General features: G+C 51.9%; 9 protein-coding genes across 9 annotated transcripts; 5 read left to right on the top strand and 4 right to left on the bottom strand.

Moving 5' to 3' along the window:
• Positions 1-293: 293 nt before the first annotated feature.
• On the bottom strand, positions 294-1,403 carry NUU61_008355 (putative endo-1,4-beta-xylanase; the record flags this gene model as incomplete). Its single annotated transcript, XM_056658880.1, has 5 exons — positions 294-703; positions 766-872; positions 940-1,052; positions 1,145-1,301; positions 1,369-1,403. The coding sequence occupies 5 exons, from the start codon at positions 1,401-1,403 to the stop codon at positions 294-296; spliced, it is 822 nt and encodes a 273-aa protein (XP_056509173.1).
• A 1,111-nt stretch (positions 1,404-2,514) lies between these two features.
• Positions 2,515-3,951, bottom strand: NUU61_008354 (HSP70/90 family co-chaperone CNS1; the record flags this gene model as incomplete). Its single annotated transcript, XM_056658879.1, has 3 exons — positions 2,515-3,230; positions 3,301-3,573; positions 3,660-3,951. 3 exons carry the CDS (start codon positions 3,949-3,951, stop codon positions 2,515-2,517), a joined length of 1,281 nt encoding a protein of 426 aa, XP_056509172.1.
• Positions 3,952-4,752: 801 nt separating this feature from the next.
• Positions 4,753-5,982, top strand: NUU61_008353 (3-isopropylmalate dehydrogenase; the record flags this gene model as incomplete). The annotated part of the gene is made up of 4 exons (XM_056658878.1): positions 4,753-4,827; positions 4,866-5,223; positions 5,342-5,726; positions 5,778-5,982. 4 exons carry the CDS (start codon positions 4,753-4,755, stop codon positions 5,980-5,982), a joined length of 1,023 nt encoding a protein of 340 aa, XP_056509171.1.
• Positions 5,983-6,636: 654 nt separating this feature from the next.
• On the top strand, positions 6,637-7,251 carry NUU61_008352 (uncharacterized protein; the record flags this gene model as incomplete). The annotated part of the gene is made up of 1 exon (XM_056658877.1): positions 6,637-7,251. One exon carries the CDS (start codon positions 6,637-6,639, stop codon positions 7,249-7,251), a length of 615 nt encoding a protein of 204 aa, XP_056509170.1.
• A 638-nt stretch (positions 7,252-7,889) lies between these two features.
• On the top strand, positions 7,890-8,928 carry NUU61_008351 (peroxidase; the record flags this gene model as incomplete). Its single annotated transcript, XM_056658876.1, has 2 exons — positions 7,890-7,999; positions 8,103-8,928. 2 exons carry the CDS (start codon positions 7,890-7,892, stop codon positions 8,926-8,928), a joined length of 936 nt encoding a protein of 311 aa, XP_056509169.1.
• Positions 8,929-9,969: 1,041 nt separating this feature from the next.
• Positions 9,970-12,222, bottom strand: NUU61_008350 (uncharacterized protein; the record flags this gene model as incomplete). Its single annotated transcript, XM_056658875.1, has 1 exon — positions 9,970-12,222. The coding sequence occupies one exon, from the start codon at positions 12,220-12,222 to the stop codon at positions 9,970-9,972; it is 2,253 nt and encodes a 750-aa protein (XP_056509168.1).
• Positions 12,223-13,426: 1,204 nt separating this feature from the next.
• Positions 13,427-14,257, top strand: NUU61_008349 (40S ribosomal protein uS13; the record flags this gene model as incomplete). Its single annotated transcript, XM_056658874.1, has 3 exons — positions 13,427-13,430; positions 13,576-13,741; positions 13,960-14,257. 3 exons carry the CDS (start codon positions 13,427-13,429, stop codon positions 14,255-14,257), a joined length of 468 nt encoding a protein of 155 aa, XP_056509167.1.
• Positions 14,258-14,868: 611 nt separating this feature from the next.
• On the bottom strand, positions 14,869-16,576 carry cp3 (carboxypeptidase C PRC1; the record flags this gene model as incomplete). The annotated part of the gene is made up of 2 exons (XM_056658873.1): positions 14,869-16,034; positions 16,087-16,576. The coding sequence occupies 2 exons, from the start codon at positions 16,574-16,576 to the stop codon at positions 14,869-14,871; spliced, it is 1,656 nt and encodes a 551-aa protein (XP_056509166.1).
• Positions 16,577-17,015: 439 nt separating this feature from the next.
• NUU61_008347 (guanine nucleotide exchange factor SDO1) lies at positions 17,016-18,073 on the top strand (the record flags this gene model as incomplete). The annotated part of the gene is made up of 2 exons (XM_056658872.1): positions 17,016-17,082; positions 17,139-18,073. The coding sequence occupies 2 exons, from the start codon at positions 17,016-17,018 to the stop codon at positions 18,071-18,073; spliced, it is 1,002 nt and encodes a 333-aa protein (XP_056509165.1).
• Positions 18,074-18,615: the final 542 nt, after the last annotated feature.

Genomic DNA, 18,615 nt, shown 5'->3' with positions numbered 1-18,615 from the left:
TTTCCTTTGTCATTTATACCTCAAAAGTGCGGAGCTTCATTGAATAATTTAGTATCTCAACCTATATATGGAAAATCCCTTTGATCTCTCTCATAGAGTCCTAAATCGTGTTTACCATAGGAACTAATATTAACTAGACACCCCCCCAGAGCAGTCAAGATACCAGTATAAGCCGGCTTCTTTTCCAGATTTTCATCCCAAGGCAACGCAGCTCCCTGACCGGAAAAGGTACTCGGGACCCAGGAGTACTTATCTGTCCAGTCCCAGATGGTAACCCCAACACAGCCATCAGTCTACACACAAGCCGCCACAGTATTCCGATAGTCCGTCGACTGCTGAGCAAGCAGGGCATCAGTTGCCGGCAAAGTCAAGCGAATATCAAGCTCCGTAATAGCAACCTCCACCCCCAGAGCCGTAAACGCAGCCAGGTTGCTGGCCTGGGCACTCTGACTGGGCGCGTTCCCGACAATGAGATGGTCCTGGAGGCCTACACCGTCGATCCTGGCGCCGTACGACTGCACTAGCTTGACGATATTCTGGACGGCGGTGGCCTTGGCGCCTGCGTATACGAGGCTGTAGTCGTTATAGTAAAGTTTCGTGTCGGGGTCGGCAGCTGCTGCCGTGGCGAAGGCAATGGGGATGTATGCGGGGCCGATGTGTTGATAGAAGACGCTGTCGCGGTAGCTGCCGTCTTCGTTGAGGGCTACACAGAGAAATTGGGGCGCTGGTTAGTTGGTGTAGATGTATTCTTTGCTTGGTACTCGCCTTCGTTGACAACATCCCAGGCGTAGCATTGGCCCTTGTAATGGGTTACCACGTTGGTGATTTGGTTTTTCATCGCTGCCAGCAGCGTCTCGTTGGTCCAGGATCCACTTGTGACTGTGAGGATATTAGTATTGTACCAGATCATTCTGAATCTCGCGCTCAAAATCTGCAAACATGCCCCAGTTGGGCAGCTGGCTATGCCAGACCAAGGTGTGGCATGTCAGCTGCTGGCCATTGGAAGCAGCAAGATCGGCAATCATGTCTCCCTTGGTGAAGGCGAACGTGTTCTGGATAGGCTCGGTGGAATCCCATTATTGCCAGTTTTGATTAAGCTGTTTCAATTCCACATATATATATATATAGATAAGGATCCACCAACCCTTTGCGAGTTCCCCGGGGTGATTTGACCAAAGTCATCTGTGTTTTTTAGCCCGGCAACATATGCAGTGTCAGTCAACTCGGGATTATCCGTGGCAGTGCCAAAGTAGAGTAGTCCCTTGGCCACTGCAGCCACATCTAGACCAGCTGCTTGAGTTCTGGCAGGTTGTCAAGGTGTGAGTAGTGGAAATACGGAGGGGAGGGAGAGTAGAACGTAGACCGTACACTTGGGGCAAGATGCTGGCCAATGCCAGCGTCATGGTGGCCCAGTGAAGCATACCGAACGGCCTGATTGACTTATTGTCCACAGAGAACATAGAATAAGAGAAAAGGGACGAGGAAGGTTGACTGATGCGAACCATGCTCAAGTATTTTTCAAATGAACATTGAGAACCTTGGCCGTTCTTCGGACATACAGTCCATGGCGTAGGAGTCGCGGCTTTCTATCCCAATTAGATATCTGAAGATTATTTAGCCTATTCAAAGGAAATTAGGCCGTACAAAGGCACTAAGATGAAGCCCTAACCGAGGTCTCCAGCTGCATAAACACGTATCAAAAGACCTAATGTCCAACAAAGCACAAGTAAAGAATAACGAGACCAGTGTGTTTCCATTAAATTGCCTGTAATTGAAGCCCCGAACGTTTCAGGAGTCAATCTCAAACAGAGTAACACCAAAAAATTCATTCCATGGCTCATGGAACTACCGGCCTTTTGTGCTTTCTCAACACGCGGATAGCCAGGTCAAATCTTCGGAGCATCCTCCGTATTCCTGCGCCGGAAAAAGGAACTGAGCCGGGAAGCTGTGGGACCAGAGGCCGCTAATCCAAGACTAGAAAAGGGCCTTGTGCTTCGGGGAAATTGAAGAACAAGGTGCAGCCGCCATTTTCTCGGCTGAATGGACAGATTGATAACCCCTGCCCGACGAAATTGATCTTGTTCTTAATCAAGCCCCGCTGGAAACAATTCTCCCAAGCTAGTGTCGTGTGGTCAATGGTATCGGGTTTAAGCTTTGATGGGTCTTGCCACCTCGATGAGCAATGTCTATACAGGACTGGATATGTATCTACGTACAATGACCGCAGGGTATCGCTGACTCTCTCCAAGATCGCGCCGCTCTGGGGAGGTAAAATAGCCAAGGTATATGATGTGGCTTTTTTGATGGGTGTGCCCGGGCTCCCACCCCGAAGCAAATATAAAATGGAGATCTCATAGCAGCAACTCGATCTTTTTCCAAGGTCGATAGCATACTTCTCCTGGTGCAGTAGCGATGAAAAACCTTTGCATCTGCCTAGACCTGGCGTGGGGTACCGGGAAAGGGCACACGATCATTGGACATGTCGAGAGATAGAGAGGAAGACATCGAATAGTCTCAACCCTCCTTCCGCGCCTTCATCGCAGCAATAAAAGCACCGGTCTTGGCGATCGGCACCACGAAGATTCGCACAAGCTCGTCGAGGACCTCAACCTTACCACCAGAGAGGATCTGCAACAAGGGGACCTTCTTGCCCGCCTTGATCAAACCCCCAGAGACAGTTTGCATGAAGCACTCGACATTATTCATCGAATACTCCTTCTTAGAATCCCACGGCAGCGGGAAAATATATTCCAAATGATCCGCGATGGAATGCATCTCGGAAAAGGCTTTGATAAAGTCCGACTGCGCCTCCATAGGGTACAGCAGGACGGCTGGAAACTCGATCGTGCTTTCGGGCGAGAGAGGGTCCGGGACCAGCTTGATGCCGGCGTCTTCCAGCTCCGGCGGCTGGTTGGTCTTGCGGGTTCGGATCTGGCGCGCACGCAGAGCGGTTCCCAGAACCATGTTTTGCTTGCGCGCCGTCTCCTCCTCGGCCTTTCTTTTCGCGGCGGCGCGTTCCATAGCGGCCTTGCGCTCGGCAATCTTCGATGCAGCGGTCTGGAGCGCCTTGTTGTCGGGGTCGATGGCCAGTCCTCGAGAAGCGGAATCCTCCGCCTCGGTAACCTTGTGTAGCTTCAGAAGGGCCATCGACGAGCGGTAGAAGGCCTTGATGTTCTTGGGATTGACTTTGAGTGCGGCGGCGCAATCGAGAGTGCAACCACGGTAATTCCCTGAAGGTAGATAAGTAAACGAGTAACAATATTCCAAAATATCCAAGAGGCATGAAAGGATTCGACATACCCAGCTCCAAGTTACACAACGCACGATTGATGTGTGATACTTCCTCCAACTTGCGCAGGAGAGTTTGTTCGGCCTTGGGGTCCTCGGGCTTCTCCCACTTGTCGACCTTGGCAAATATGACCGCGATACTTTTTGAGTAGAATTCCTTCGCATCGATCCATCGTAGTTCTTGGACGGCTTCGTTTCCTTGCTCCTTGAAGGTCTGCGCAACCTCGGCACGAGTGCCCTCATTCTGCATAGCTTGCAGCGCATCCAAAAGCATATTTTCGCCATCTATCCTCACCAACAAAATTGGTCAGTTCATCCATCGCATGAAGTCGCCTGTCAAAACAGAAAGAAAGAAAAGAAGGCCGACATACTCTCATCACCCGCATTTTCAAGATCCGTCATGAACAGCGGAGTCTTATTCATCATCTTCAACAGCTCCTCCTTGGAATGCGACTTGACCGATGCCATGGCCGGTGGCATCTTGGGCGCATTCGGGTCATTTTCAACCTCCTTCAGCCTCTCCTCGTTGATCGGGAAGGGAATCTCGTTGGATGGGGCAAAGGCATCGAAACCGGGCTGCGGGAGATCCTGAGCCGCTGGGGGCGCCTCGTTGAGATTGAGCGACTCGTCGAAGTCGTCCGGGAGCTCTTCGATGCGCGACATGGTGAAGCCGGTGCGAACTGCCAGTCGCCGTATTGAGCGAGCGCTTTGCAAGAGCTTAACACGACAAGAAATGCGCGCGACAAACAGTGCAAACCAGAGGGGAGATGGGGTAGGGTGGAGCCCTAAGCCCTATTGGGGGGTGGTACTTCTCTTCGTTTGTCTCCTTTTACTCGAGACTCAAAATAGGTTCTTTAAATATCGAGTAACTGCTCATTCTTCAAGCCAAAAGGGAATGAAATGGAAGCTGATTTTAGTTCTATCATCTTCACTGCGAATCTATGCTAACTTGTTCCAGAAAGACCAAGATATTGGCTGACTAATGGCACTGGTTTTACCCGTGGACCTGTGGCCCTTTCCAACGTTTGGCTGACTCTCGCGGCAGAAGTTACAGCCTGGAAGATCCAAGCAGAAAGAGGCGCCTGTCCTTGTATAAAGTTTCCATAACATTTCGATCACGTGTGTGAAGCACTAGCCCTAACGGATCAACAGAAACTCGAGGCTGCCTGAGGCCATGAAGGCTTCTGTACATGATGACTGGCAATGGGCACCCGGGCATGATGACTAGACTATGCGTGAGTTACTAGTATCCTCGATGCGAGTAATTCCAATGTGAGATGCCATCACATCGGCGAAAGCCCGACAACCACCAACCCCGCATCAGTCGGGTTGAAGTCCGAGTCGCCGATGTAGGTGACTTAGTCCCAGTAGAAGGCAGAATCCCCAGCAGCAGATCTCAAAGAAGACCATGCAATCCAATATAATCTAACCCATACAATCAAATAATAGACTCAGAGCACCAATATGGCCCAGACCTTCAACATCCTGATACTCCCCGGCGACGGCATCGGCCCCGAAGTCATGGCCGAAGCCATCAAGGTACTCCAAGCCTTCGAGACCCCCAGCACAAATTCCAGCTGCGCCAGGAATTGATCGGAGGCTGCAGCATCGACGCCCACGGCAAGTCCGTGACCGAAGACGTTAAGCAAGCATCGCTGGACTCAGACGCGGTCTTGTTCGCTGCCGTGGGCGGCCCGAAATGGGATAATGTTCGTCGGGGACTAGACGGGCCAGAGGGAGGGCTGTTGCAGCTGCGCAAGGCGATGGACATCTATGCCAATCTTCGGCCGTGCTCGTCCTCGTCGCCCAGTGCCTCGATTGCCAAGGAGTTCAGCCCGTTCCGGCACGATGTTATCGAGGATGTGGACTTTATTGTTGTACGAGAGAATTGTGGAGGTGCTTATTTTGGGCGTAAAGTTGAGGATGCTGATTATGGTGTGTTGGAAAGCATCTTTTCTTTCCATAATCGGCTTTTTCTTTTGAGAAGACCACTGACTTTGCTTCCTGCCATTCAGCAATGGATGAATGGGGCTACTCCGAAACTGAAATCCAGCGCGTCACTCGTCTCGCCGCAGAAGTGGCCCTCCGACACGATCCCCCTGGCCTGTGATCTCACTAGACAAGGCCAACGTCCTCGCCTCATCGCGACTGTGGCGCCGGGTCGTGGAAAAGACTATGACAACTGAGTACCCGCAAATGAAACTAGTCCACCAGCTAGCCGACTCGGCGTCCTTGATCATGGCGACGAACCCGCGAGCTTTAAACGGCGTGATTCTGGCCGACAACACTTTTGGCGACATGATCTCTGACCAGGCCGGGTCTATTGTAGGGACGCTAGGGGTGCTACCTAGTGCCAGTCTCAATGGGCTGCCAGGGGACAAGACGTTGAAGACTCGTCCGTATGGGTTGTATGAGCCTACCCATGGGTCTGCTCCGACGTAAGTGACATGGAAGAGAAATTCGTGGATTGTGCTAATTTGAGTATATAGAATTGCCGGCCTGAATATCGCCAATCCTGTGGCGATGATTCTCTGTGTTGCGATGATGTTCCGCTACTCGCTGAACATGGAAGAGGAGGCTCGACGGGTGGAGGATGCTGTGCGGAAGGTACTGGACTCGGGGTTGCGCACGCCAGATCTTGGAGGTAAGGCGGGGACAAAGGAAATGGGAGATGCAATCGTCGCTGCGCTGTAGGCAAGAAATGTAGAGAGTTATGTGGATGTATGTTGGTAGTCAACATGAGGGTCGTTCTAAAGGGGAAAAGTCGATGTAAATCGCGAGTCAACAACTGACTTATTATGACATTTAGCTGGGCTATGTTGCTGGCTTTAGCCCTGGAACTATTCTGAATTTGGGTCATAGCTGCCTGCTAGGCTATAGACTATTGCCATGGCCTTGAAGTCAATTTGAAGTATAGCCCGATCATGATCTCTCACAGAAACAAAAACAAAGACCAGAGAAAATACAATAAAGAAGTTTCAACAAGCTAGACCAGCTCAGGTCATATGATCTGAATGATTGTCCATGTCTCACTGCACGCAACAGATTGTGCCTGAAACCGCCCATTGAGGTTCTTGTCTCTGACATCAAACCAGCTAGACAGGAGTTTGATGGAATAGAAGAGGTATCGTTTGCGCCCCAAAGAGGATAGGTAAAAGAAAAGGAAGCAGGCTGATATTCCTTGCGAAAACGGTATAAATGATAGGCAGTTGCTCTCTTGCAAAGACTACTTCTCCCCTTCTGCTTCTACGCCCCAAGTACCAAGTCCAGTCTCAGTCTACCCTACAACGACTTACACCTCGACAGCCTCTTCTGACCAGCGTCCACTGCTACAAGAACGCTCCTCCAATGACTACCATCCCAGAGGACGGTGCTGGCAAAACAAAGCAACCCTACCTTTTCAACTCTACTCAGCAGCCAAACATGTCAATTGAACCAACCACCGCCAGAACCTGCTTGGACAAGCTCCAAGGCATGGAAACCAAATCCTCTGAGAGCAAAAGACAGCTGATGCAATCGATCGCGGATGACATCTGCGCCACGTTCATGAAAATCTCCGAGTACGCCGGGGCCGGCACGCTGCGTGCCAGCCACACGGAGCCGATCGACAACGTGGTTCGGGTCATCCGTGACACGGACGTGTCGTTCCGGCGCTCCCTGGAGCAGCGGGTGCGGCGTCTGCGCAAGGAGAAGCGATGGCTGCGCAGAGAGTATCGGAAGGTGGTTCGCAGTACGGAGACGCTGTCGCGTACGTACAAGGAACGGATTCTGGTGATGAGGCATAGACTACATTTTTCGCAGAAAAACCTGGTCGATTTGCGGGCTGAGCATGAGCTGTTGCGGGCATGGTCTCAGAATAGAGGCCAGCAGGATCAGGGAAGAGATCTCAAGGGGGTGGAAAAGGCTGGAGATGACAAGAAATCACAGTCGGGCGTGGATGGTGAGAACCCGAGCTTGCAATAAACAACAGCTCGGCTGTTTGTTCTCGGCGCATGGCAGTCAGATCTTGCGTGATGCGATCCCGTGTACTGTCAGTACCAGCGAATAATGTGAATGGCAAAACAAATTGATCCAAAATAAGGAACAATTAAATTGAGTCTGACAGAGACTCATCTCGATAGAATCTCACGGGTTGGCAACCGAGGCAATTCAGAGTCGCGCATTTCCATCGGAATTGCACGGTCTTATCGGGGTGCGATTGCCACGGAATCACCGGCAAATAAGAAAATGATGTTTGGGCCGAGCATCGGAACATTGCCACAACCCGAGCCTTGCTCAGAGAGACTGATATCAGAACACAAACACAACGGACCTCGGCATTTTTTCTGTTGAATGCGCGCTGGCTGATTCGGCCCGCGGATCCACTTCGCAGTTCTCTCGTTCATGTGGGAGTACTCCAGACTCCTTGACCCCGTTCTCTTTTCTCTTTTCTCTTTTCTCTTTTCTCTTTTCTCTTTTCTCTCTTCTTTCTCCTTTCTTCTTCTCTCGAGGCGCTCTCTGTGTTTTCCCTCCGTGCTGAGTTGACGTCGAGGTGACCGTTGTTCCTGACCCACATCTTTTGCCTCCAAGAACTCTACCCCGGACAACGGTATCAGCCGAGAATGAGCAGCCCCCGGGACTATGAGGCGGTCCGCAAGGATATCGCAGCTCAACTGAAGAAACCGGGATATGACGATGGCAGCGCAGGGCCCGTTTTTGTGCGGTTGGCATGGTAAGTGACGTTGGTTGATTTTCTGGTGATCCCGATCGGCTGGGCTTCGCCGACCGAGGAGAAACACAAAAGCATGGTCGCTGACAACACCTTCTTTGGACAGGCACTCCTCCGGTACATATGACGCTGATTCCGACACGGGTGGCTCGAACGGGGCCGGCATGCGGTACGAAGCGGAGGGCGGCGACCCGGCCAACGCAGGCCTGCAGCACGGGCGGGCGTTCCTGGAACCGATCAAGGAGAAGCACCCGTGGATAACATACTCGGACCTGTGGACGCTGGCAGGCGTAGTAGCGATCAAGGAGATGGGCGGGCCGGAGATTGCATGGCAGGGTGGGCGAACAGACTTGGTGGACGACTCCAAGGTGCCGCCGCGAGGGCGACTGCCAGACGGAGCACAGGGCGCAGACCACCTGCGATTCATTTTCTACCGCATGGGATTCAACGACCAGGAGATCGTGGCACTGGCGGGCGGCCACAACCTGGGCCGGTGCCACGGCGACCGCAGCGGTTTCGAGGGCCCGTGGGTGACGAACCCGACGCGGTTCTCCAACTCGTTTTTCAAGTTGCTGCTGCAGCTGGACTGGAAGCCTCGTAAGCTGGCGACCGGCATGACACAGTTTGTGTACGAGGACCCGGATGCCGAGGGGGACGAGGAGCCGCTGATGATGCTGCCCACTGACATGGCGCTTTCGACCGACCCGGCGTTCGCGCCCTGGGTCAAGCGTTATGCCGAGGACAAGGACCTGTTCTTCGATCACTTCGCCAAGGCATTTGCAAAGCTGGTCGAGCTGGGTGTCCAACGCGACGCCCAGGGGGTCGTCACCAACACCGACAACCGCCTCGGCGGTTATGTCTCGGCTCCCAAGAAGAGCAATGTCGCTTCAGGTCCATCCAAGTCCAAGAACGACGTCCGCGCTCGGCTGTAGGCCATGCTTTGTTTTTGCTTTCTGGTTATAAATTCCCCATTTGTGTTGATAGATCTGGGGCTGGCTGGTAGTAGGGGCCCAGGCGTGTACATAGAACAATAAACCCTCCCGAGATATCTGACCACATCTTTAACTGAATGCTTGAATGTTTGATATCAGATTGGGTGCACGATAGATGAGAGACGCCTCAAGAGCTTCCAGTCCAGGATCATGACGATAGCCCGATGGATCGAAGATGGCGAGGAGAGAAAGGAATAGGAGAGTGGAAGAAGAGGAAGCGGATGAGAAGAAGAAAAGTCCGGGGAATTTGCGGGGAAAGACTCGCACGGATGCCTCCACACGGTGTTATACGTCCGCTGGTTAATGGGGCCCCGCTGATTGGCAGAGCCCGGGGGGGCTAGTATGTCGTCTGTGATTAGGGGATATTTCCTGTATGCCAGTTGTATAGAAAATCAACAGAATACCAGATTCTAATCTAAGAGTAAATTAAAAACAAAAGTACATCAACTCTAACTGAATAACCAAAAACATACTCATCTCGACACGACCAGCGTGCGAAAAATCAAAGAAAAGGAAAATAAACCAGAAATAGAAGACAAGGAGACAAGAAAAATAGCAAGAAAATTACAAATCAATCCTTGCTCTTGCGCTTTCGACCCCGGGATGGAGTCAGTGCCCTGTCCTCAGCTTTGAGGCTCTGGATCCTTTTGTTTTTCGCCTTCCCTTTCGTCGTCATTTTGGAAATGGGTTTCTTCACGCAATTAGCTTGAATAATATAGGGACGACGAGGTTGATACGCCCGAGCGCGCAGGGGACTGGAAATGTTCATGTAATCCATCCACTCCGCATCTGCATCTTTCATAGAAACATCCCCGCTGGAGTTTTTGCGACCAGAAGACTCTGACGAAGATTTGGATTTCGGCGAAGCAGAAGTTTGCCGGAGCTGGGGGATGAACAACAGCCCATCCTCTTTGGGGGAGCCGAAAGGCCCGACTTCTGGGAGATCTTTGAGGGGGCCATTTTCGAGAGAACTCAGCTCGTTCAACATCTGGATTGGGTCCCCCAGTATTCGTCAAATATGTTAGCGCCCTCTTGTACCCCGGGAGGTCTGGCCTCCGGAGGTGGGTTGAGGGGCGTGGGGTTCATCGGAGGGGACGAATTCAGTTGTGCATTCATGATATGATGAGCCAAGGAGTCTGAGCTTGAACGACTTCTGGTCGAGGGCCTGGGCGAATTTGGTTTCGCGTTTGGCGGAAGGTATTGGGAAAGGTCGATAGATTCGCCAGACATGAAGTGATCGCCTATATTGGAAAGAGTCCGCGGCCATGGCTGGGGCTCCGGCTCAGGGACCGGGTCGGCTGGTTTCCAGGGAACGTGCTCCGTGAGAATGCACTTTTTCTGGGCAACTATCTGATTCATGCTGACAACGGCATTCCCCGCTGTCGCCAAAATATCCAATGAGGGGTCCATGACGAGCTCATAGATCACGGACGGCGGAGAGTACTGCATCCACTCCGCGGGCACTCGGTTCTGTTGGTGGAATGGTGATATTCCGCCGACGATGGCGCCTGAGTTGACGCACCCATCGTACATGCGGATTTGGCCTGCGTCGGCTTCACCCCGCTCCGCGTCGGTGAAATACACGCGAGCATGACAGTCCTGTTGATACACACCACCAAGCCAGCGATAAGTGGCCGTTTGCTGAGCGCCCGAGGAATCTGTGTAGTTGAATGTGAAGGCTTCGGTGTGGTTGATCAATTTGGTATCGTCGTCACACCCAAGGACCAGGCGCAATGGAAGTTGGTCGAACCGCCTCTCGCGAATCACCCCAGCCGAAGCACCACACTGATCACAGGGAGATTCCTTGCGCTGAAACACAGTACGCATGATCAATTCAGACGGATGAACTCCCTTTCTATCACTTTCCAAGAACGGTGGGTATATCCATGACCCATTGCCCGGCTGAATTGTCGGCCAGCCGCCATGGTTGCATCTACACGAAGTAGTCACCTTCTCCTGCCAGGAAAATTGAAACTGGGCAAAGTGGCGCGTGAACTGCCCCCAGACCATCCAAGAAGGAACAAGCTGTCCCATTTTGATGTCAGGGCACACTGCGCATACTTTTTGGAAGAACTGGTCACGTAGAAAGATTGAGGTCTTGTCATCCAATACATTCCAGTTGACATTGGTGGCTTCAATAAAAGCTCTCTCAAGCTCAGTGAATGTCGAGGACCGATTCTCTTTGCGGTCTGCAACAGTGCATCCGGCATCGACCAGCTGGCCCAGAACGATTACAGAATCAATGGCGCAAGAAGAGTCGGACCAGACTGGGCCTCGGCCACGGTAGGGGTAAGGAAGACCATTTGGGTCAAATTCGAGAGATCTGGGCGACAGGAGCATTTTTGCTGTATCGGGATGATTCTCTAATTGAGTCAGCCGCAAGCCATTGGCAGAGTTGATGGTCTTGGATGGACGCGCAACTCGCGGCGGGGCACTAATATCCCGGTCAAGGTCGGAATAAACGAGCTTCATTAAAGCTCTTTCAACTGCCTCGACGACAATCTGTGGGTTGAACAATGGCGTAGGTAAAACCGAGAGAGGTTTATTGGGCCCATTGCTGGTCGGGCTACCAGCATTGTTCTGCGATGGCGGTGACTGGATGGTCCTTTTTTGTCTCTTTGGCGAGGGGGGCCCTTGGTTGTTGCCTGCCCGTCGTTTCCGAGTACGGGCGACATTGGGATTCAAAATAACCCTATTGCTGGTCCCATCGCTGGCCTCATGGCTGGCTGGGAGAAGAAACTGTGCAAGATAGGAGTCCGGCACCCCAAATGGTGCGTCGTGAGGCCGAACAAATGGTGGACGTGGTTGTAGCCTGGCATCCGGGTCATGTGGGTAGAAGAGGCTAACGGGGCGAGGACAGGGGACGATGGTATATTTCAAAAGTCGAGAGCCAGCATCCCGCGTGAGGTCGAATACTTCTAACCAGGACTGCGGACGGTGTTGGTCTGCCATGTAGTAGAATAGTTTCCACAGAGATTTCACGACCTCGAGTCCAGATAAAAGGCGTCTGGACTTGTAGCGAATTCCCCAGAAATGAAACTTGGCCAACACAACAGCCTCTATCTTCCTGAGCGTGCGTTGTTTTACGGCTTGCTCCGCCGTCATCCCGAATATTTGCCATGAGTCTGGCGGGTCGGGCAGAACGGTCAAGTCGTAGGGGGGCAGAGGTTCTGCTGGAAGGACGAGCTCCTCCTCCCGTAGGGGGAAGCTAGGAGGAGGAGGAACCGAGACCATGTTCAACGGAATAAAGTAAAAGAGGCAGAAATTGAAAATCGTCAGAGACGTGATAGAAGACCAGGAAAGAACACAAAAAATAGACACTCGATGGTCTGGCGATAGTTTCAAGCATAAAGATGATCGATATAGCATTCGAAGAGGATCGAGTTGGGTGACAGTTGAACTATTTATGTACATCTTGGAGCCGCATTTTGGACACCATGATCAACGGCACCCTGAAAGGCGTCCAAGAAGCAACCGCCATGGGAAACTGTTGGAATAAGCCGGCGAGAAAAGATAGAACAAAGGCCCGGATCGAATCCCATGGTACAGGTCTGCTTCCGTGAAGCAAAATAGACCTTAGCACCGGCAGGGTTCCCAAATTCAGTCAAGTTGCCGAGTGTTTCTATATTTGTGAGGTTAGCCCATTGTAGTTCATTGTTTAAAGGACATTCAAGGATATAAGAGCCCAACACCAAAGGATAAAAATAGGAAACTTCATCTCAAGAGACTCGGGTTATTCATGACAACAAAGGCTGTTGATGTCGTCCAAGACTTTTGGCCCCGAGTGAGCCAACAAAGGCAGCAGGCTCGAATCGAGTCCCAGTCCGTAAGGTCTCGTGTGGCCATGTAACACTAGGTATTTAGTGTGTAGCATTAAATGTATCTTGACCATTAGATACTTTACAAAGAGAAGGGAGGTTGGATTGACAAAAGATGGCCGATGCCCTCTTCGAGGGGTGTTCCCATGTATACTGTCAATCGAGTTCGGTGAATAAGGTGAATAACAAAGAGGTGATCAGACCTCCTAAGCATGGGGAATGATCTGGTCCCGCAATAAAGTGGAGGTGGCTTGTCGAGACTCGATGGCGGTTTCAGAGTTGCGATTCACCTTTGAAGGTGTCAAAAGACAAAGCACGTCGAGGCAAGCGACTTTACAAGAGATGGAAAGATGCGTGTGTCAAATACGTGAAATGTTTCAAGCATGTTACGCCTAAATGACAGTACGGGTTGCACGTGAGACAGATAGCACATGATCTACAGGCTAGCCCTAGTAGGACTAGCTCATTCCAAGCGAGCCCTCACATGTACTATACCATAAAGGGCTAGCGCGCCAATTACCCGATCCCACAACGGAAGCAAAGTCAGTCACCACACGACTTCCTTCTCTCCATCCCTCTGTCGACAACCCATCGCGATCCCGTCGCGCCCATCGCCCATCATGTGTACGTTAAGAACACCTCTTCCCTTTTGATCTTTGTCAACTCGCGAGTTACGACAACACGGATTGTCGTGGTCCGGAAAGGGGGAATTTAGTGGTCAACCCACAGTGAACATCAGGCTGACCCGTGGACTTGTCGATGATTACAGCGCTCGTGTCCGGCGAGAAGACGAACTTCCAGTACATCTTGCGTCTGCTCAACACCAATGTTGACGGCAAGCAGAAAATCATGTACGCCCTGACCCAGGTCAAGGGTGTTGGTCGCCGTTACTCCAACCTGGTCTGCAAGAAGGCCGATGTCGACCTCAGCAAGCGGTACGTTCGCCATAAACCCGAGCGATGAATGTGCAATGTCTCTGGGTGGGATGATGGGAGGAATGATGGCACAGAAAGAGAAACAAGTTGCGGTGGGGGAGAGCGGGTTTGAATTGGACGGGACACCCAGCGGCCAGACGACATTGCACAACTCCTCGCACACATGATCCAACTATCGACAAATGAATAACAAGCTGACGGGATTTCTTCTTGAACAGTGCTGGTGAGCTCACCACCGAAGAGCTCGAGCGCATCGTCACCATTCTCCAGACCCCGACCCAGTACAAGATCCCTACCTGGTTCCTGAACAGACAGCGCGACGTCACCGAGGGTAAGGACAACCAGGCCGTCTCCAACGGCCTGGACAGCAAGGTCCGTGAGGACCTAGAGCGCCTCAAGAAGATCCGCTCCCACCGTGGTCTGCGTCACTACTGGGGTCTCCGCGTCCGCGGTCAGCACACCAAGACGACCGGCCGCCGTGGCCGCACCGTCGGTGTCAGCAAGAAGAAGGGCTAAACCAGCTATTGTCTGTTTCCCGGGGGGGTTGTTTTTTTGGAGGGATTCCTTTGTTGTCAGTGTGTTTCTTATGGGCATACGTGGGTCCTTTTTCCCCGGTGGGCTGGTATGACACCGGTCCAAAAAATTGAAAATGAATCATACCAATCTGAAATGACCGATCTCTTTAAATCTTTTTCTTTGTGCTTTTCATATAGCCTAGGCACTCCGATGTGTCCCAACACTCGTAGCAAGACTTGGGTGGAACTTGAGCATATTCTTTCATGTCTTAGTATCCAAGTAGAGGCATGCTCTACTTACAGACAGCATGCCTCAACCCTGACTGTTTGGCCTGCAAAAAGTTACAACTTATCGACGTCGGACTATTTAAGATGGTTTACAAGGTCTTGAAGGTATACCCTAGAGAGAAATCTAATTCAAATTCCTTCGTGTATATACTTCACAGGAGCAAAGCAATCGAGATTCGCAGCAAAAAAACACACTACCGGGAATGCGGACCACTGGCTACCTCCGAAAAAAATTCTCAAGATTCAGTTGTTGTATGCAAACAAACAAGCGACGAAATCAGCAATATCCATAAATCATGCTGAGATACGGGACTCGAGCAGTTCCTAGAACCACTCACCACCCAGCCAGCGGTTGAAGAACTCCAGGCCAGACTCGGGCTGGTCCATGGGGACCATGTGTCCACCGCCGTAGAGACGCATAAAGGTGAAGTTGCCGTGGGACTTGACCTGGCCGATCTTCTTGCCAGTGTGCTCGTTCTGTTCGATCACGAGGTCCTGCAGCTGGGTCGCAGCGTACTTGGACTGGCCAGGCCACTCGAGAGCCTCGGTCCAGGCCTTGTTGCCGAGCCAGTTGCAGATGAAGTCGGCATCACCGGCGTAGATCAGAACAGGGATCTGCTCCAGCAAACCGGGCACGAGACGGTGGAAGGGCTTCATCCAGTCGCCATGGAAAAGGAAGTTACGGTTGATGTCAAAGTTGCACGAGTCGTAGCTCTCGACCTCGGCACCCAAGGCCTTGCGCACCTCCTCCTTGTTGAGGTAATCACTAACGTAGCCCATGCCCTTGTAGCACAGGTTGCTCGAGTCCTCACACTTGCCACGGACGTCGTAGACATTCTGGCCAGTGCGCTGGTACGGCGCGAGAAGGGCGTTGTTGCAGTAGATAGAGGCCGGGACGCAGACCCAGGCACTTTCGCTGTTGTAGCAGGCTTCAATCATCTGCTGGCAGCGCGGCAGAGCGTTGTCCATGGACCGGCAGCTGCTCTCATCCAGGACAGCCGGGTAACCACCATCACCACAGGCCATGGGACGGTAGTACTCGTATTGGGTAAGGCCGTCGGTGAGACCGTTTCCAATGAGAACAGACTTGAGGTTGATGTTTCGCTTCTTGTGAGAAAGAATCTCAGAGGCGAACTGCGGGATGTAGTGACCGGCATACGACTCGCCAGCAATGTGGAAGTCTTGCTTGGCGTATTGAGGGAACTGCTTGAAGAAGAGAGACAGCAAGGCATAGACGTCCTTGCCCGCGGCCACCGTGTCGCTAACGGAGGAGCCACTGTAAGAATACCCGACATTGACGGGCTGATCCAAGAAAATCACAGAGGCATTGGAGTTCCACGAGTAAGGATTGTAATTGGCCTTGATATTCTTGTCGATAGAGCTCGGGCCAAGCTCCATAAACAACCCAGTCAGAGACGAGCAGCCGGGGCCACCATTCAGCCACAGAACAACCGGGTCGTTCACGGGGTCATTGCGAGACTCGAAGAACCCTTTCGGAAAGTCAGAATTGAGTCACACGAGAAATATTCTCGATGAACTTACAGTAGAAAAGGTGCTTGTCGTTCTCATTATCATCCAGGTAACCACTGTACTGCTTCACATCTGGGTCAACACCCAGGGAGCTGGGGTCGACTTTCTTGACACGGAGATCGTAGGTCTCCAGCTTGCCTCCAATCTCGCGCTCCTTGGTGCCCTCAGCACCAGTCACCCAGACATTCTGGACATCGGCACCACGGACAATGTGATCCCAGTGCGCGTCCGGGCGACGGGTATGCTTCTTGGGCAACGAGAGCATGGGGGCATGGTCCATGGATTCTGGGAAGTAGTTGGACACTTCCTGCCAGAGCTGGCGAGCCTCATCTGAGAGCGTCTTGAAGTTGTCCTGGAGCTGCTGCAGTGGCTTGGAGAAGGCATTCGTACCCTGCTGGGCCAAGGTCTCCACTTGCTCCTGGGGAGCTCCGAGGATCTGCTGAATGGGCGGGGCAGCCGCAGAAGCAGCTCCCACCAGCAGCGTGGTAGGTAGAACTCTCATTGCGAAAAGATTTCCTGGTTCACAGGAGTGATGATAGTGATGGTAATGATGAGTCGACGACAGGTACCTGGGGGTCTAGCAGGCAGCTTTTATCAGTGTTCGCCCGAGGTAGCTGTCTAAAGTAGACAATGCGTGAGAAAGAACCACTTACACACTAATAATAGGGCACAGTAATGATAGAAAGAGGAGTTGCAAGACGGGATGCCCTGCATGCGATGGAAGAGAGGAGTTGGGAAAGGAGGAACCCTGGGGACGATGACGCCGGGCCGGGCAGCTACAGCGATAAGCGGGAGCCAATCACGTCGGGGAAGGTGAGTCATCCAGTCACGAGATGAGGGGTCACGGGGCTGGAGGCAGACTAAGCCGCATCAGGCGACTGCAGATGGAATGCGATTCATCATTTTTTTAGAAGTTCCCAAGTGGCGTGGCATAACTCAAGATGCCGATCAACCAGCCCTCCAACCAGATTAAGTTCACTAATGTGTCGATTGTCCGGCTCAAAAAGGGTACGTCTTGGTAACTGTGACATGATCTTCAACCCCACTGACGTGTTGCGCTTTAGGCAAGAAACGATTCGAACTCGCCTGCTACAAAAACAAGCTGTTAGAATACCGATCTGGCGCCGAGAAAGATCTTGACAATGTGCTTCAAGTACCGACCGTTTTTCTGTCTGTGTCAAAAGCGCAGACTGCTCCGTCAGCAGAGCTAGCTAAAGCATTTGGCGCCGATACCCCGCGGGATGAGGTTCTCCAGGAGATTTTGCGCAAGGGAGAAGTACAAGTTGGAGAGCGGGAGCGCAAAGATATTCTCGAGCGGGTGGAGAAGGAAGTGCTGGATATTGTATCCGGCCGACTGGTCGATCCAACAACCAAGCGCGTGTACACGCCTGGGATGATCTCCAAGGCGCTGGACCAGCTCAGCTCCGCCAGTGGCCAGCAAGCACAACAGGGTGGAGAAGCAACTGGTGCCGAGGACAAAGCGGCTCAACCTCACAAACCTCAGTGGACAGGTGTTTCTTCCAACCGATCTGCCAAAAGTCAAGCTTTGGATGCTATGAAAGCCCTCATCGCCTGGCAACCTATCCCGGTTATGCGCGCTCGCATGCGTCTTCGGGTGACTTGCCCCGTAACGCTTCTGAAGCAGTCCGTCAAGGCCGCGCCGGCACCCGCATCCAGCAAGGACAAAGAAGCCTCCGGCGGGTCCAAGTCCAACAAGAAAGGAAAGGGATCCAAGAAATCTGCCAAGCGGGATGACTCGGATGTCGAAGCCGGGTCAGATACAGAGGCGGCACCGAAGGCACCGGGGACTGTCAAGGACAAGATTCTGAGTTATATTGAATCGGTGGAAACACAGGAAGTGGTTGGCGGCGATGAGTGGGAGGTAGTTGGATTCGCCGATCCAGGCGCATTCAAAGTACTGAATGAGTTTATCGGTAATGAAACTCGGGGGAGAGGAAGAGTGGAGGTTTTGGACATGTCGGTGACCCAGGAGAATTGATTACGGACATATCGTTGCTATGACCTCGGAAGGTTGTGTGCATGACCATGAATATGACTGATGATAGAGTAAAAAGCACAAAAACCAGCGTTTGTTTTCATTCTGATTTAAGAAAACATAGTTAGAAAAATAATGAAAAGGCAAGGTTGGAGAGGCAAAAAGGTATACTAAAAGATCAGTAATCGCCTCGGGAGACTTCGAAGTTTTCTGGCTCTTTCTTGTTCGATCTCGACATCTTGATGATCTACGGTCATTGGGACTGGGGGATAAAGCTGAAGAGGCTTCAACGGTGCTATATAACGCCAGAGAGATTGCAATGGTCCCGCAGATCGAATGAAGCGGTATCTTCAATGATGTAGACCAGTGAAATATAAAACTCAGGGCGTTCCAAGACAACCAAATAACCATGCCTGCCTGATCGTCAATTTATTTTTCTCAATATCTCGTAACCTTAGGCGTGTCAATGTCCTTGTTCCTGTACAAGGCAAGAATAGAAAGAAATATCGAGAACAAGCCGGCTTTCTCCGCAGCGGTACCCTATG

The sequence above is a fragment of the Penicillium alfredii genome (assembly GCF_028826965.1).
Source record: "Penicillium alfredii strain IBT 34128 chromosome Unknown utg000010l_segment0_segment0, whole genome shotgun sequence".
Lineage (NCBI taxonomy): Eukaryota > Fungi > Ascomycota > Eurotiomycetes > Eurotiales > Aspergillaceae > Penicillium > Penicillium alfredii.
This window is presented reverse-complemented; position numbering and strand designations above follow the sequence as displayed.